The sequence below is a fragment of the Orbicella faveolata genome, unplaced genomic scaffold (genome assembly GCF_042242905.1).
Source record: "Orbicella faveolata isolate gen_17 unplaced genomic scaffold, um_ofav_v1 contig_2, whole genome shotgun sequence".
In the NCBI taxonomy this organism is placed as follows: domain Eukaryota; kingdom Metazoa; phylum Cnidaria; class Anthozoa; order Scleractinia; family Merulinidae; genus Orbicella; species Orbicella faveolata.
The window spans coordinates 13,935,529-13,952,500 of record NW_028301547.1 but is presented as its reverse complement, the minus strand read 5'-3'; the positions used below and the strand labels follow the sequence as shown (position 1 = coordinate 13,952,500).

Here is a 16,972-nt window from a genome sequence, read left to right as displayed (position 1 = left end):
AGTGTTCCCATTTCGTCCTTGACAATGTGTGATGACAGCTACCTTTAGCTCTCTGGGCTTAATTTCATATGGCGCCCTCTTCAAAACAAGTGCCACTGCTATACTTAAGTGTGATTTGACAGCCGCGGTGATTTGAGAATAAGCACTTACAGGAAGTCCAATACGTTTCCCCTTTTGTGCGGCTCTGGCAGCTGATACAGCTGATCTTGTATCACACTATGTAATACTTCTTCATTTGATAGCTGTTCATATGGCTGCTTGCCACCTTCAACAATTTCCCAAAGCGTTACTCCAAATGACCTGCAAAATCACCACACGACAAAGTCCAGTCAATGTTGTCGAAATGTTTTACTTATTCCTCCAAAGAAACGCCAACATGATGTTTAAATTTTAAAGAAGCCAAAGACAACCACTCTAACTCTTGTCACTTACCACACATTTCCATGGCTAGACGCAGGTTTAGTCAGCAGGCTTCCATCTTTCTGAATAACCACGCCCTCTGGTGCTAACCACCTGACAGGGATGGTGTTGGGCGCGTTTGGTCTATTATAGTAGTCATTCTGAAATAATTTGCACAGAAGCCTAAACTTTAGTAGCGTTAAACAAATACAGCGGGGACCAACGTTTTGCTCGACAGGAAAAGGACTAAACAACGCACTTGATATGACTGACACAGCCAAGCATACAACAGATGGGTAAGCTCTACTGGGCAAGAAAAGGAGAATTGAGAAGGCCTTGACAGAGCAAATGTTCACAAACCTTGTAAACGCATCTTGAAATTCCATAATCACCAATTTTTACAGACAAATCAGGAAACACGAGACAGTTTCGAGCAGCAAGGTCGCTGAAAAAAAAACCGACAAATCCATCAGTGACAAACATTTGTGACATATTTCATTACTTGGTCACCACCCTTAAAAAGGTAGAAGGTCAGCGAATGAAACACGTTTACTGCAGTCAGTTGTGCAGGACAGACACATTTTAGATAGTTAAGTTATTAAGTTTATAGCAAGTCTGCGTTTCTCAAATAGAGCCACTATCAAACGACATATTATGCTGCTATATCAAGCGTAACAATCCACGATCGATTTACAACAAACATTGGAGTATTCAGATCAAAAGAACTTACCTATGATAAAAGTAATTCGCATGCAAGCAGTGAAGACCAGAAGCAATGTCAATTGACATGCGCAGAGCCAACGGAACCCCTTCCCGCTTCTTGTCACAACGTTGTTCCAAAAGGAATTTTTTCAAATCTCCCTGTTAACGAACAAATACGAAAAGTACATTAAACAAAGTACAAATTACGAGCACAGCTTAGACCAAACGATTACTTACCACGGAAGAATGTTCCAAGATGACAAGGAAAGGCTCCTGTTCTGTAGTTTGTCCTAAAACACTTAACACGTTCTTGTGTTCAACACGCCTGGTGAAGATTAAAGAATAAGCACAAGCTTTATTTTGCACTCAATAGGGAACACGTAGCTCTGACTGGAAAAGTTACATGTTTCCGCAATTGCTTTGGCGCAACTAAGGTTTATAAAAACGACATTACTGATTTTTTTTTTTATACGGCACAATTACAAAGAAAGGTAGATGATTCAGAAACAGTGCACGCTACGAAAATAAATCAAATATTTCAAATCATTCTGATGCTGCATTTATCACTGGTCACAAACCTTAAAACATCCGTTTCTTTCAAAAAAACCTCCTTCATCTGTGATATGGAATTTTTTCGTAGCTCCTATTAACGAAAACGTGGTTAAAATTAATTTCTACGCATAAGTCAATTTCAAAGTTCACTCCAGTTCTTCACACCACAAGAAAAGTGAGCAGCAGTTAATATGAAAAGGTTCAAAATCAGGCGGGTGATAAGGGATACGAGAATAAGCTACTTACTTTAACAACCACCTTGGTCTTTCTCCAGCCTGTCTTTATGCGATAAGCGTCTGCTTCATACACCTGAACAGGAAACGAGAAATCCTTATAACAATTGAAACAATGGCTGACCAGGGCAAGTCCTTCACAAATTAATTGTATATCGAAGATTACATAACTTTTTTTGTTGCATACACTGTACGTAACATAACTTTTTTTATTCCTACATACATGATATAACAACTGTTTCAAACAACGTAACGGATTCAGTGATCAGTAAATGATTGAAGGCTATCCTGCATCAGTACACTACTCAGACAATAGAGACCAAATGATCGCACGAGGAACGATATTCAATATATAATTATACACCACATGCTTCGCGATGTTTGCACTCTACCGTCTGCCTTTTTTTTTTTTTGAGGTCTACTCTTGGTCGTAGTCAACTCTATCCTGAAAGTAAGCCTTACACTACCATTTAACTACCATTGAACGTTAATAATAGTACACTAAACCACCAACCTTTCCAAACCACCCTGTCCCGAGATCGGTCCCGAAAACCAAGCGGTCCCGCGGGAACATTTGTTTGTAAAGCAGACTGTAATCTAAAAATGAATTGACACAATTTTCAGGAAGTCTGTTCTTTCCGTCCATCGTGTAGCAATTTGTTTCATTGATGACGGTAGAGATGACACGCGCTCCAACAAAATAGTGGCGCGCGCTTGTAATGCTTCAGTCCACGCGCATACGTCTTTTACTGCACTTTGACTCGTTTATCATGATCCAGTACCCTGCTGCTTTTCCGAGATGCGGAGATTGCGCACTGAGATACGCCCTCTTCGCAGGGCAGTTAGGAGAGTTGAGAAGGGAAAACAAGACGACAGCGAGTGTGGTGATGAGAATTGTCCTGGTTTAGAGTTATATGGTGAACTCCGGCTTGGAGGAGCGCCTAGTGTACTATGACTTCAAGTCTAGTTCAGAACAATCGAATTAACCTAGAACATAACAATCTTATAATTCACATTTTCACTACTTCAATTCATTCCCAGTCTCTCAGTCTTAATCTCATCAGGATGGCTGGTACTGCCAGTGAGGTTCGGTCCACAATCGAAATTAGTAAAGCAACGGGTCACCTCCTCTTTGTAACCCCGAAATGAAACAGAACTCACACAACACGCGGAAATTTTAAGGCAAGAATATGGTAAGTCTAATTCCTTTACGCGCCTCTTAACCCCTTTCGAGTGACACAAGCAGCAACCTAAAATTCTAGCGTACCTTTTATTCCATCTTTATGACCATCCTCTGGGAGAGGTCTATAACCTAACACTGTGACTTGACCATCAGCCTTGTCAACAGACTCGGCTGAACTCTCTGTTATGGGGTTACTGAAACCCATTATAAAATTATCTCGAGTTCCCTGCTCCTCATGTTTCATGGTGCGGTAACGGCCGCGAATAAAGGCGAGCTGAAACAAAAATTACAAAATTCACGATAAATTAATGGCATAAACGCAATTCCGGCTTCCTTTTGAGAAACACGAAATAAATCTAAAAACAAACGTCAATTTAGACAATTTAGCTGAGAAAGAAAATAATCCTAAGATATACTTATATAGAAAATACTAGAAATTGTATAAAATCTGCAAATAATTCTTGACACAAGCGCCAACTTACAATACCGCAAAAACATTATCTACTTCCTGTAAGGAAATAGCTTATGAGTAGTTGTCAAAATACAATAGATTTACACTGGATTGCGTCCTACATGTTATGACAACTTCTTCGCCATGAGAATTTTTTACAGGATTTATCTTAACTTCAATTTGAATAATGGAAATCTATACAATGGTTTGGTACTACAATAAGATGTTACTCTTTTCTAATGATGCAAAGAACCAAAGATAAAATTTCAGTTTTCAAGTAAAAAACGCTGAAAAGTCAGCTACAGGTATTTAATTATTAATTGGAAAAAATTATGTATCTTACACAGCTGCATCGAACAAGTAAAGTTAAATGTATCATGGTGACCGTAAAACTAAGTCAAGTCAACGATTTACTTTAGCTCTGCCATCTTCAAATCATTGAGAAAATAAATTAAGATGGATCTAAAACGATGTTCATGCATTGTATTTTAGTTGTGCAATGTTTTCTGGTATTGTTGTTTCCTTGAGAGGCTTCGTCCTTGCTTTGTTTTTAATTGCGAAAACTGTAAATGAGCGCAAACCAAACAATTCACAAAAACCCAAAACAGCATGTCTTGAACTAAGAGTAAAGACCAAAGGTTAACCATTAACAGTTTTAAAATGGAAATTCAAACATACCGGACACATCACTTGATCGAACGCATGTAAAGAGTTTCCTTTTTCATTCCAAACTTAGAGTTAACGAACTCATCCTTAGCGAGTTCCCCAGTAGTTTCGCTCTAACAAAATGTTCAAACGTGCTCAAAATATCAAGATCCAGGAGCCGCATGGTGACATTCTGTTGTCAATTTTCGTTTCTAAGTTCAGCTCTTCTGACACAAGAAACCCCAAGAGTTGTTCACAAAGGCAATACACAGAAACACCTGTTTTCACCTTGGTTCACGAGAAAACAGACGAATTTAACGAACATGAAGCGAACGAAGCCAAAAACAACGCTTGTCGACGGAGAGGAAATAAGTCCGTCCAAAACAAAAGCCTCACACAAATGCAAATTGTTTAACAAGAATGAAGTTAAGAAGTGGCCTGGTTCTGTTTGTCTGTTGATTAGCAATGTAAATTGTTTGCATTCCACGGTCTTGTAATCTCTTCTCCTGCGAGACCCGGGAAATCAACGCAAACTATTTAAATATAAAGGAGTATATTTGAATTCACCGAACGGCGATTGACGCGTTGCACAAAAATCAATAAAAAGTTATAACTGTGGTGTTATTTACTAGTGCACTGACAAACAACAAACACAAAAAATATCTACCACCACCCAAACTATGTATGTTGAAAGATACAATTTTGTAAAGGAGCAAGCGCGAGACAAAAATGGCAAAAGCAAAGTAATATCAGCTATAGCTCTGTGTTGTGCAAAAATGGCCAGGAAAGGGCGTTTCTTGAAGAACGTTTTTTTAACAAGGGATGCACGCAGGAGGTTGCTAAGTATGAAAGAAACGTAAGAGTCGCATGAGGCGATAGCCGAGTGCTGCCCTAGCTTCTTGAGTGCTTAGCAAACCTCCCAAGTGCATCCATAACTCAATAGTGTACAGCTGTGGCGTTTACCATTTTCTTTACAACATAACATTGACACATAGGAGCAAAAGAAGTCCTTTTATGGGCAAATAGTAGGCGATGAATTAACCAATCAGAACTTTAGTTATGTTATAAACAGGCTTAACTGATTCAGGGTATGTGGGGAGAGCTGAAGAGGAAAACGGCCGGGGAAAAAGATGTAAGTAAAGGAGATGGCAAGGGGAAGAAAGGGAAGAGGTGGAACACAAGCAAATACTCTCTGGTACGGAGAAAAATATACAAAACTGAGAAAAGTTGATGGCAAAGTGCACGAGTGTCAATCATAAAGATAAAACACGTGTCGGACCTAAACGCAACTACGAAGGTTTTAGGCACAAAAAAATTTCCCGAAGTTAACCTCATGGTAGCAGCCCTTATTTTAGTTTGTTTGTTTGTGTAAACCTTACCTGTTCGTCAGTAAAGAGTGAGAACGCCTCAGAGTCCTGAAACGGGGTGAGGGGTGAGAGGAAGGGGGCTAGAGGTGGGGGGTTAGAGGTGAGAGGCATTGCCATGACCATTATCGAAAGCTAATCTTACAAAAAGCAAACCAAAAGGTTATTCAAGTTAGCTGGACCTTTCACCCCTCACCCCAATTTTAGACCCGTCCTCCTAAACAAATATCAAACCTTTTTGAACACAACTATGAAGCAACCACAACTGCCGACTTATGAGACTTAATTCCACTGCGCATGATTCTTAACGTGCAACACTTGCATATAATGATAAACAATTATTAGATGAGGTTTTCGTGATATCCACAATAATCAAGGTCGATGTAGGGGTTATCAGCCAAAGCCAAAGGCATGGAAGTCATGTTTTTGCTTCTTCACTAATGGCAAGCAACACAAAGCGCACGAGCTTGACATGATTACCCTCAGAAATCATGCACCACAGTCATACATGAGTTGGTTACCCGTGACCTTGAGTGTCCTTGACATGATTACTGTATAATCTGCAGCTAGATGTCACAGGCGCTGATTTCGAAAATTCACTATACGCTTTCAGCCAATCAGAAAAGAGATAGTGAGTTCAATATATGATAATAACAATAATAATAATTATTATTATATTACATGTATTACTATTATTATATTATTATTATTATTAAATATTATTATCACTATTAATAATTATTATCATCTGAATACCTTGGATATCCAGACAGGTCCAGAGGTTCGTCTGTAGTATCGATAAATCAACAATGCGATAACCAGTGCTATAAACACAGCACTTGACAGGAGCATGGCCACCAGGGTAGCGGTGTTTAGTGTGTCACCCATGCTGTCCACACTGACAGCTGCTGATGATGGTGTGAGAGTGGTCCTGTTGTAGCTCAAGTCTACCATTCTGTCAGTCTGGTTTACAAGTATTAAAACAAAAGGAAGAATTAATAACCAGAATACAGGCTCAAAAGAATTGCTAGTTATGGATATTCAGGCCAGACTAACATGACTGCTGGTTTGATGTCATGTTTGTTTGTTATTTTCTATTATTTTTGCTCAATTTAAACAATAGTTTTGATTTGCTCTTAATTATCAGAGCACAAACTGCTCATCTACAGAGCATAAATTGCTGTGTACACTTACTAAAAAAAAAAATCATGGTTGGGGAGAAAATAATATAGTAACCATAAGCACAAAAAGGAAGAAAAAAAGTACAACTATGAACAGGGTTTAATTGGGAGATAAATGACTGAACAGAATAAAACAAGTTTTACATTAACTAAAGATGAAAGTGGATTCCAGGAGCTCCATTTAGCCAGTTAATATTTCTCTTATTCTCTTAACCCTTGTGTGCATGCTACTTTGCATCATATCACATGATACACGAAATGTCTGCATCTGGCCTGGTGGCCCATACAGCCAGAGCTTACCCCGATTTCTGTAGCACTAAGCGGCTTGAAGTATATCCCCCTGGATAGAAAGCTAGTCCACTGCTGGCTTACCCTTTAGCAATAAATTCACTAGCACCCATTTATACACTTGTGTGGAGAGAGGCATGGTGAAAGTAAAGTGGCTTGACCAAAACCAAACTGCAAAGACCCAATGCCTCTAGCCCCAGCCAATAAGCACCCTGTTTCTTATGAGCACTCGCTTATTAGTTCCACTTTCTGCCACGGTCATTAATGAGAAAGTACTAGTGCCCCTTCCATAAGCCCTGACATTCCAAGACATTCATTCCAGACAATGATTAACATGGAATCAATGAAGAAGGGGACATGGGATCCCTCTGAACACTGCAACGCCGCAAAAATATCAACAAACACCACATCATCACAAGAAAATCTACGAAATACAGTCACTGCACCGCAACAATAAATATTTAGCTCCATGATTTGAACATCTACACTTGTAATTATACTTTTATACCTCAACAATTTTCTACAAAATAAACACATCACAACACTTGTCAAATGCCTATGGGTCGACAGGGCTGTCATTAACACCTGTTACGGCTGAGTATGTTTGATTTTCCCTTGATGCTATGGGTGAAATTGCCTGTTGTTGATAGAATTCACCCATAAAGTAACAAATTTGCTACGGGTGTGGAGAACAAGGCTTCAGACGACTAAAAACTTAATGACAGACCTGGTCGATACTGCTGGTGCCTGTAAATCGTTTCTTGTTCTTACTGGTACATTTCGTTTGTATGAACATGACAGAGAGGTTGACTCAAAAAGCCACTGCTGCCAAGTGATAAAACAACCTTTCCAGGAAGTTGCATGTCTTAACAGTAACAAGTATTGTCATAGACTGAAATAAACTTCACAGTTCAGTTTCTTTAATTTTGGGCGATAATCATTTTGAAACAATCATGTTTGTATGACATTATCAGAAATGAAAAAGCCGAAAAACATTTCTAATCATTGAATAAGGTGATTGTTGAATTGTACAGCTCTTCCAAATCATGACCTTAAACCTAGCGGAAAGATTGTGGAGCTCCCGATTTCTCCATGTTGGTAGTTTCAACTTTCGTAGTACCAAAGACTGAAGTCCAGGTGGCAGAGCTGAGGTCGAGTTACTTGACAATGAAGTTACATATATATGAAAACAACTTTGGAAACAACTGGAGCATATTGAAGATTAACTCCTGGCATAGTAAACTGAACCCGGTTGAACTCAATCGAACTCAATCTATGGATTGAGTTCAGCAATCTAACTAAACCAAACTCACACAAAAAAGTGGGGAATCAAACTCAATTGAACATTATTTTGATTTCCGAACTCTTGATTTCTGTAGAACTGGTGTTTGAGGTGTTAAAAAATAACAAGTTTTTTTGAGGCTTGAGTTACTTCAGTAATAACTTCAGGGAAAACAAACAAAAAACAAAACTAATGCATTATTATCACACCTGCCTGTGTGGCAGCTAGAAATTTGCTTAAGTCTATACTTTTACATGAAATTAAGTGATACTTCAATAAATTATATATTGTAATTTTTTCAATTGCAAGTCAACTTACAATGGCAATGGTGCCATAATCCTGGACATAGTAATACACAGGGATAGTGCAGATAGCTTTGTTCTAATCTGTTCTTTTCACTGCGTGGACAGTCTATTTTTGTTATTGAATATTCAGTAATAAAAGGACAAGAGAAATTTGTTTTCAGTGGGCATACTTTGTATGCAGGTCTACCAGAGCTTACGCACAGTAACCAAGAGGGCAGTCAGACCACATAACATGACCTTTGCTCAAGCCAGTTTATTCACCAAACACAATCACATCCAATAAATTGAATTTGATTGTGTTCAGTTGCCGAACTGAATCGAAAGTAGTCTAATGGATTGAGTTTGATTAGGTTTGATTTATTCGATTGAGTTTGATTGGTTCAGAAATCAAACTCACACAAACTTCTGTGTTCAATTTGGTTCAACTGCCAATCCACGGATTGAGTTTGCCTGAGTTCAATTTCCAAACGTTTGATTGACTATGTCCGGTGAACTAAATAGTTTAAAATTTGTGGTCTGTATTGGTTACTGACAAATTAGACACAATGGTACATGCGTGTAATAAATTAGTACAGAACGATTAATAAAGCTACATGCTAAATTTAGGTCTGAAAAAGATTAAACAAGAAACCACAGCACCGCAAATAATTTCATTTCACTGAACACCTTATGGTGATGAAAACAAAAACGTTGCACACCATAGAGTTTGAGATCACCGCAACACCACAAGGTGGGACTTTATTCACCTCATCCCTGCATCAGAAAAACAATCAACACCACAACACCACAAAGCCCCATGATAATATGTCCCCCTGGATGAAAAGCACAGAATTGTGTACCTGTAGTCTGGTTTATTATCTGAATGTGAACATATTGATTAGGAATAATGAAGCACATTGTGTTGTGACTATACAATTAGAGCTGCTGTTACATTTAAGCGCTGCATCACATTCATGAGTCTATGTCAAAAAAAGAAGTAACCACCCAATCCCTGATAAGTTCCCTACCTTGGGCCAACTTGAGTTACAGTATGAATTTCCTTTACATTATTTAAAAAAAATTGTCAAAAGTAGAGTACAGTACTAATTAAAATAGAATCTCAATGTCTATGAACATGATTAAGCCGCTCATTACGGGCAATTTTCTTTGTTCCAAAGAAAAGCAAAATTAATATATATTTTCCCTTGAGTCTGCTCAATACGGACACCAGTTAATATGTACAACAGACACATTTTTCTGTCCCAAGAAATACAACACAACAGAAATCAGAAATTACAGTAATTCTAGGGTAGTCAATTACTAAAACTCGATATCCACCGACACTGGCGAAGTTTTGAAGTTATTGATTTTATCACTTTCACCGGATTCATTGACCAACTTTGTTTGTTAGTTTACACTGTATCTGTCGATGCAGCAATTGATTGTGACTTTTTCATTGTGGATTTCGTAGATGTGCACCACAATGAAATTAAGATCAATCAGTAAATTTCAGGGTCACATTTTGACAAGTTCAAGTCCAGGAGTTCACTCCGAGGAGGAAGTAAGTTTATCAGGCCACATTACGTTTTTATGCAATTTTACTGATGATTTTATTTCAATACATAACTCTCAATAACTATGCCATGTCATTTGGTGATTCTTGTCTGCAACTTTCCTCAACTTGGTTTTCAAACCAATTCTTGTTTCCCTTGGAGGTTCGAAGACTTTGAAAAATCAGCTAACTTCCAATGTATGAACCGAATGACAGTAATTATCATTATCGTTCTCTGATCTGTCGTTTTTTTAAGGAAGCTGCTATTAGAGGTTTTTGCCCGCTTGTTTAATTTATATCTTCTGCTGCAAGTTTCATTTCGATAAATGTAAGATAAGCTAGAATTGATAAATTCAATAATTTTATTGATAAAATCATTACTTATTGATTACTCACAACGAGTCCTCTTATCAATTTTCATTGATTTTTGATATCAATGACTAAGTTTTATCGACTGTTATCGAATATTATCGATTATCAGTTTTATCGATTGACTACCCCGGAGTAATTACGATAATTATGATTTCACAATGTAACCAACAACCCAGCATGTTTACGTGCAACCCAGCTTGAACCAAATAAATTAAAACCTAAATAGCCATTCAAAAAAACAAAAACCAATTCACGATCCTACAGCTAGGGAATTTACAAGTCAAAGGTTATCAATAACAACGTTAAACGAACAATAGACAATGCGTTGATCCCATTCGAACGTGATTGAATTTCTACTCCACCATTTCTTTCTTCAATCACCCGCTCGATACTCAATACTCGACATCCCTTCTCGTCATAATTCGTTTTCAAACGTCTCAACAGATATTGAACTAAGTTATTCGAGTGGGAAAATACTGAAGATCATAAACTGCGAAGGAATATTACTAAAATTTATAACAATATCGCTACCTACCTGGATGTTGACACCCTCTTCGTAAGACGATCTCCCATCACGTCTCACTTGGTAACATTTATTTTCCTCTTCCTCAACCATTCGAGGCGTTTTCCTCCATTTTAGCTCGAAATGCGAGTGGTTGTGTGTAAGATCTAGTGGATCATAACGGCTGAGCTTGTCGTCTGCAAGTTGGAAGGAACGTGCAGCACCTGTGTGCGGTTAGCATGAAACGAAAGGGCCAAGATCATAGAACCGAGTGTCAAATTGCAATTGTTAAAACACAAACATGTCAAATAGGGTGAGCTCAACTTGTCACGTTGCATCAGAATTTTCGATCTGAAATATATTAGTTTTCGAACGCCCTTCGGCGTTGTTTATGATCACCTTGTACATGTATAACTCCAAACATTGGAAAGTGCATGTATAAAGCAAATTTTACTGCATCTTGTAAGTGGGAAGAAGAAATAATCTGAAATGGATTTTGTTTTTGCAAAAAATAATTTTTCCTAAAAGTTTTCCTTGTGGTTGCATGAAGCAATATAGATTAACTACCTTAACTTCCTGTATTCGTGCCAAATGACCTGATTTTATTCAAAACAACACAAAGATGAAACTGCTTCACTGCTGCTTGAAAAGAAGAGCATTGAGGGTTTATTATTTTTTTAAAACACAACTTAGGATTTCTGAAGCAAAGGTTGTTACTGAAACCGAAGTTTGCAACGTGCGATTGAGCTGAGGGTTAGTGAAAACGTGTCCTGGCGTGACGCGAGGAACTTGTTTTCAAATGGTTCTTAACGAGTTTACACTCTCTAATATCTCAATAGCTCCTCAAACACCCAAGAATGCGAAAATATAGCCTGAAATAATCTGTAAAGTGACTAACCTATCATCATTTCGTAGAACACAGCGCGCATTCTCTTTCCAATTGTGCTTATCTTCTCGCTTTCTTTAGATTTGTGTCACGCGGGAGTTATTCGCGATTGTTCTTTCCACGAGAAAAACCTGATTAAAACTGGCTAATCAGGACGCAAAAGTCTGTTCTTTTGTTCTTTGATCAAAAGGAGTGATGCTCCGTGGAACAAGTTATGAAATCATATGCTTACTGTTTCGCCCCGAAATATTTTTGTTTACAGAAAAATATATTCAGAATTTAAATCAAGGCACACCGTCAAGGAGGCCCTTGAGAAATTAATTATTCCACGTCCGCATCCGGCCAACACGAAAACAACATGACGTTTCATCGCAGCTGCTGGTAAAATCATGACCTCAAATACGAGTTTGCCAGAAACCCCAATAAACACTTCAAATTAATGTTATTGCATTTTCCGAGAAGTGCAAAATAAGCTTGAAAGAGAAAAATAAATATTTCCTCGAAATTAAATCCTTGAAGAGTTCCTCAACAGGAATTTTTTTTGTACAAAACTATTAGAAAATGAGTCTCTCTGGTGGTATTTTCCCCTAGCGGTTGTACATAGTTTGGAACGTAAAATTCAATTTTCTTTTTTCCAGGCCGGGAGTTTGGGCCGTTAGAGCGACGCAATCTCAAGTGGAAGAACTGAAATTTATCCCAGTAGACACACAAAAGTAATGCCCCGGCCATGGGGTAGGGTGGAGAAGGAAAAAAATAGTGAAATTCAACTAGCTGAAAAGACCTGACCATATTTCACTTCAGCAATTGAGCACATTTTTGCAACTTGGAAAAATCCCCAGACTTTATCTTTATTTCCCCCACTTAATCAGGCTTTGGAAAGCAAGTTAGCAGATTCCATGAGGGGGGGGGGGGGGGAGAGAGAGCAAGGGGGGGTCTTGTCACGAAGTCACGATAGTAAATTTTCGATTTCACGAATCACTAAAGTCACGGAAAAAAACTGATCACAATGCAGTGAAATTCAGCCACGAATTCAACTATAGACATTCACGATTTATTTCTTATCTATTCACGATTCACAGCCAAGGACTTTTGCATTTCACGACTCACGGAATACACTTCAATCACGATTCACGGAACAGCTTTTTATCAAATCACGATTCACAGAGCACAAAAAAACCGGATCACGGCGTCACGAAAATGCCCTTGCCCCCCTTCTTCCATGCCTGTTCTAGATTTTCAGGCTCCTTACGAAATTTGTACGTGTGACACCATAATGTATTTTTCTGAAACTTTTTTACACACTCTACAAATTGTTTTTTATTTCGCTCCGTGCGTACCGTTTTCAGCGGAATAGATTACGGGATGTAAGATCAGAGGCGTCTTAAAGACCAACTTATCCGGGAAGCGGGGATTTGTCACTTGCACACACTGTGAATGTTGAACAAACTGATGATTGAGTACCGGGATTGCGCGTGATTCCTTTTGAAATAGAAAGTTGGCATTGTTTAATACCGTCACGATTTCTCATGGTTTTCAGTTTTGCGTTAAGATCCACTATATATAATAGGAATAGTTCCGAAAGTACTCAGGAAATTACTTTCGGTTTGGTTTTATTACGGTTTGAGATTGGCCGAGTAAAATTGGTTTGGTTTTGACACTCAATGTTGAAAACTGCCCCAACTTTAACTAAATTGAATAAACTAATGCGTCGAACCAGTGTGAGTGTTCAAATCGCTCAACTTGATCAGCTGGCTACCATGTTAATAATGTTGTTCGGAGGAACAGAGAATTCTACTAAAAACCTTATTTTCCAGCACGTTGACTCAACCTCCAAGGTGAGCTACGTAAGAATGCCAAGTTACTTTTAATGTAAGTACGCCCTAGATGCCGTCAGCTGTCAGCTTGATCAAGTACCTGGATGTAATTCTACAAAACGTTACTGTACTTACCCCTTTTTCGTCTAGAGTTTCAGCAATTCGTCGCATTGTCGACTTGGGTCGCTATTACGAGAAAAGGGTCGCTACAAGTCGCCATCTTGAATAGTAATCCAGAATCAGTCGTACCCAGATTCTTTAAAATGACTCTTTCTTTTGCTTTATCAGTTTGACCAGAGGCATATCACCTAGTCTAGGTGATATGCTTCTGGCTTGACGTAATGATATAGAGCGGTTTTCAATTGAGAAAATTGCATAAGCATCAGTGTCGTAAAACCAAAACCAAACCAATTAGACTAATCAGTCAATTTCAAACCGTACTAAAACCAAAACCAAAACCGAATTGCCTGATTAATTTTGACACTTACTAAAACCGCTCTAGGTTAATCAGCCAATCTCAAACCGTAGTGAAACCAGAACCAAAATCGAAGTAATTGCTTGATTACGTTCGACACTCATTTGAAAACCGCTCTACTGGTTATACCAAAGAGGTTATACCAAAAATTCCATTGCATTCTGCCTCCTGAATTTAAGCACCTCTCCTTCATAAGTCCTCCCTCTTAGGTCGTCTACTACCGTCGTCTGTGCGCCTACAAAACTAGTCCAGGTTTTTATTGTATTTTTAATTTATTTACCTTTTTACGCTGCTTACAAAAATAAATACGAGGCACACAAAATCACTCACGAAAATGGCGTAAGGAGACCTCCACTGCGGAAACCTCGACCCAACAAGGTCTGTCACGTGATCTAATTATACCCAAACTGAATCCTTGAACTTTCCGATTAGGCTATACCTTATTACATGAAATTTTCGCGACACGTTAATTTCGCGAATTTCGCGATTTACAAAAAAATGCGAAATTTAAGTGACGCGAAAATTTAATGTCGCGAAATTAACATGACGCGAAAATTAAGTGACTCACATTATGTCAATAGTTCGTATAGTGTGATCGTCCGGGTGAGTGTAGTTCTGAAAAGAACTGTTGTTGATGACTGACGTTTCGACAACCTGAGCGGAAGTCATCTTCAGAGTCAAGTGAATAGTGTTTGTCAGTCGATGATGTTATAAGTCTGGTCCGTTGAACGTGACTGGTCAGTATAGCCATGATGGTATTGGCTGAAAGACTCGTGTAAAGTTTGTCATCAGTCATTGGTGGGTTTCGATCCGTCTATTGTTAGTCAAGTAGGTCGGTTTTTGGTCCGTGTATTGTTAAGTCGGTCTGTTAGAAGTCCGTTTGTCGGTTTCGTTTCTGTCGTGGATAAGTCGTTTGTAAGGCGCCGGTAGTTGTTGACAGCTGTTAAGAGGCGTTTGTTCCAGGTTAGTGTACCAGCTTTCCAGAGTCAGTCGTTGAAAATAGTTTGTACTGTAGGTTAAGCACTGAGCAGAGTCCCAGTCAATGTTGTGGTTTGTCAGTTGATGATGTACAGCAATGTGATTGTTGGCATCACCATTTCTCGTGGTTCGTTTGTGTTCAGTCAGTCTCGTGTTAAGGTTTCTGCCAGTCTCACCAATGTAGGAAGCCTGGCAGTCGGAGCATTTGATCTTGTAAACTGCTCCCTGTCTGTCGTTAGGTTCGTCTCTGTCTTTCACGTTGGTCAGTAAGTGTCGTAACGTAGTTGTAGGTTTGTGGGCTACACGAATGTTGTAGGGCTGTAGGAGCCGAGCCACGAGAAATGGTGATGCCAACAATCACATTGCTGTACATCATCAACTGACAAACCATAACATTGACTGGGACTCTGCTCAGTGCTTAACCTACAGTACAAACTATTTTCAACGACTGACTCTGGAAAGCTGGTACACTAACCTAGAACAAACGCCTCTTAACAGCTGTCAACAACTACCGGCGCCTTACAAACGACTTATCCACGACAGAAACGAAACCGACAAACGGACTGTACGGGTCCGCAAATGATCCCAGGACCGCAAATGATCCCGGACCGCAAATGATCCCCAAATTGAACCGCAAATGATCCCGGACCGGAAATGATCGCCATATTGGACCGCAAATGATCCCGATCAAAAAATAAGGAATGGCATGGATTTATATCAGAGGAAGGTGAGAACATGTACAAAAATTATGAACTAAAAAAACATGTTTTATCATTTTACAAAAAAAATATTCCACAGTTGCTGTTTTGTTCTTCGAACAATACAGATCGTTTTCACTGTCACGCAATAAAAAAAATATAATAAATCGAAAACCAACCAACGGAAAAAGCTACGAAATTGTGATGTTATAGAAGATAACTAAATAAGACACTTCTCCAAGTTTTAGGCCTGTGCGTTTCCCCAAACTTCAGAAATTCGTCGTAAATGTTTCCCAGAAATTTACAGAGCCCAGTAAGAAAACGCTATGTTGGTATACATCCGTGGTACACCAATATGGCGGCCGGAATATAGTGTAAACATCTGGAACTTACTTTGGCTTTCTAGGCGATTGATTATCGGTATTAAACAAACGAGCATTTACATAAGCACTTTTCCTAGTGCTCTAACTTCTAAAAAGGCTCAAAATCACGAGATAAATGTATATTTTTCAACAAACGCGCTCGTAGCCTTGTGTCACGCAACCTCCATAACCCTGAAATTCAAAATGCTCTGGTTTCCAAACGAAATACGCTAATTGTAAACAAATATAAATATACCGCCTCTTATGCCTGATGAGGATAAAAGCACGTCACGTGAAGACGATCTATTGAATTAGAAGTCTTAGAAACACACATGCTTGTAAATTTTCTCGAATTCCCGGTGGCGATAGTATCAAACATCTATCAAACAGCTAACTTGTCAAAACGAAGTGCAAGCCTTGGCCTTGCTTGGTCATGAGGCTGAACTTCATAACTATAGCTTGGAATTTTGGCTTCTTAGAATACTCAAGTAGTCATTTCCGAGGAATTAAAGCCAAAATACGACCAAGGAAAAATTACAAAATAAATTTGTTCAAATTTCCAGGGCTACACACTAGGTGTTGTACAGATTGATGAAGCGCTGCAGGCTTGTGGGCTTATGTGCGACCCCGACCCCGAAGACCCCGAAGACCCCGAAGATCCTGGCAACTCGGAAGACTGTTTGCCCGATGACGTCACTGGTGCGTTTTACACCGCACATAAGCCGGCTTGTGGGTCTAATCAGATGACCGCGTCTTCCTTAATAGTTGC

The 16,972-nt window shown here is 38.9% G+C and overlaps 1 protein-coding gene across 1 annotated transcript in view; it reads right to left on the bottom strand.

Moving 5' to 3' along the window:
* The window catches only part of LOC110047919 (uncharacterized), a 16,639-nt gene extending 4,492 nt beyond the window's left edge, over positions 1 to 12,147 (bottom strand). The window contains exons 1-12 of the mRNA XM_020753671.2: positions 11,889 to 12,147; positions 11,024 to 11,187; positions 6,286 to 6,492; positions 3,154 to 3,343; positions 2,401 to 2,483; positions 1,900 to 1,962; positions 1,680 to 1,744; positions 1,339 to 1,426; positions 1,130 to 1,260; positions 760 to 844; positions 433 to 560; positions 151 to 300 (exon numbers count right to left, since the gene is read on the bottom strand). Of these exons, the coding sequence (XP_020609330.1) occupies positions 151 to 300; positions 433 to 560; positions 760 to 844; positions 1,130 to 1,260; positions 1,339 to 1,426; positions 1,680 to 1,744; positions 1,900 to 1,962; positions 2,401 to 2,483; positions 3,154 to 3,343; positions 6,286 to 6,492; positions 11,024 to 11,187; positions 11,889 to 11,919 (1,385 nt within the window). The 5' untranslated portion in view covers positions 11,920 to 12,147. The remainder of the gene's footprint in view (positions 1 to 150; positions 301 to 432; positions 561 to 759; positions 845 to 1,129; positions 1,261 to 1,338; positions 1,427 to 1,679; positions 1,745 to 1,899; positions 1,963 to 2,400; positions 2,484 to 3,153; positions 3,344 to 6,285; positions 6,493 to 11,023; positions 11,188 to 11,888) is intronic.
* Positions 12,148 to 16,972: the final 4,825 nt, after the last annotated feature.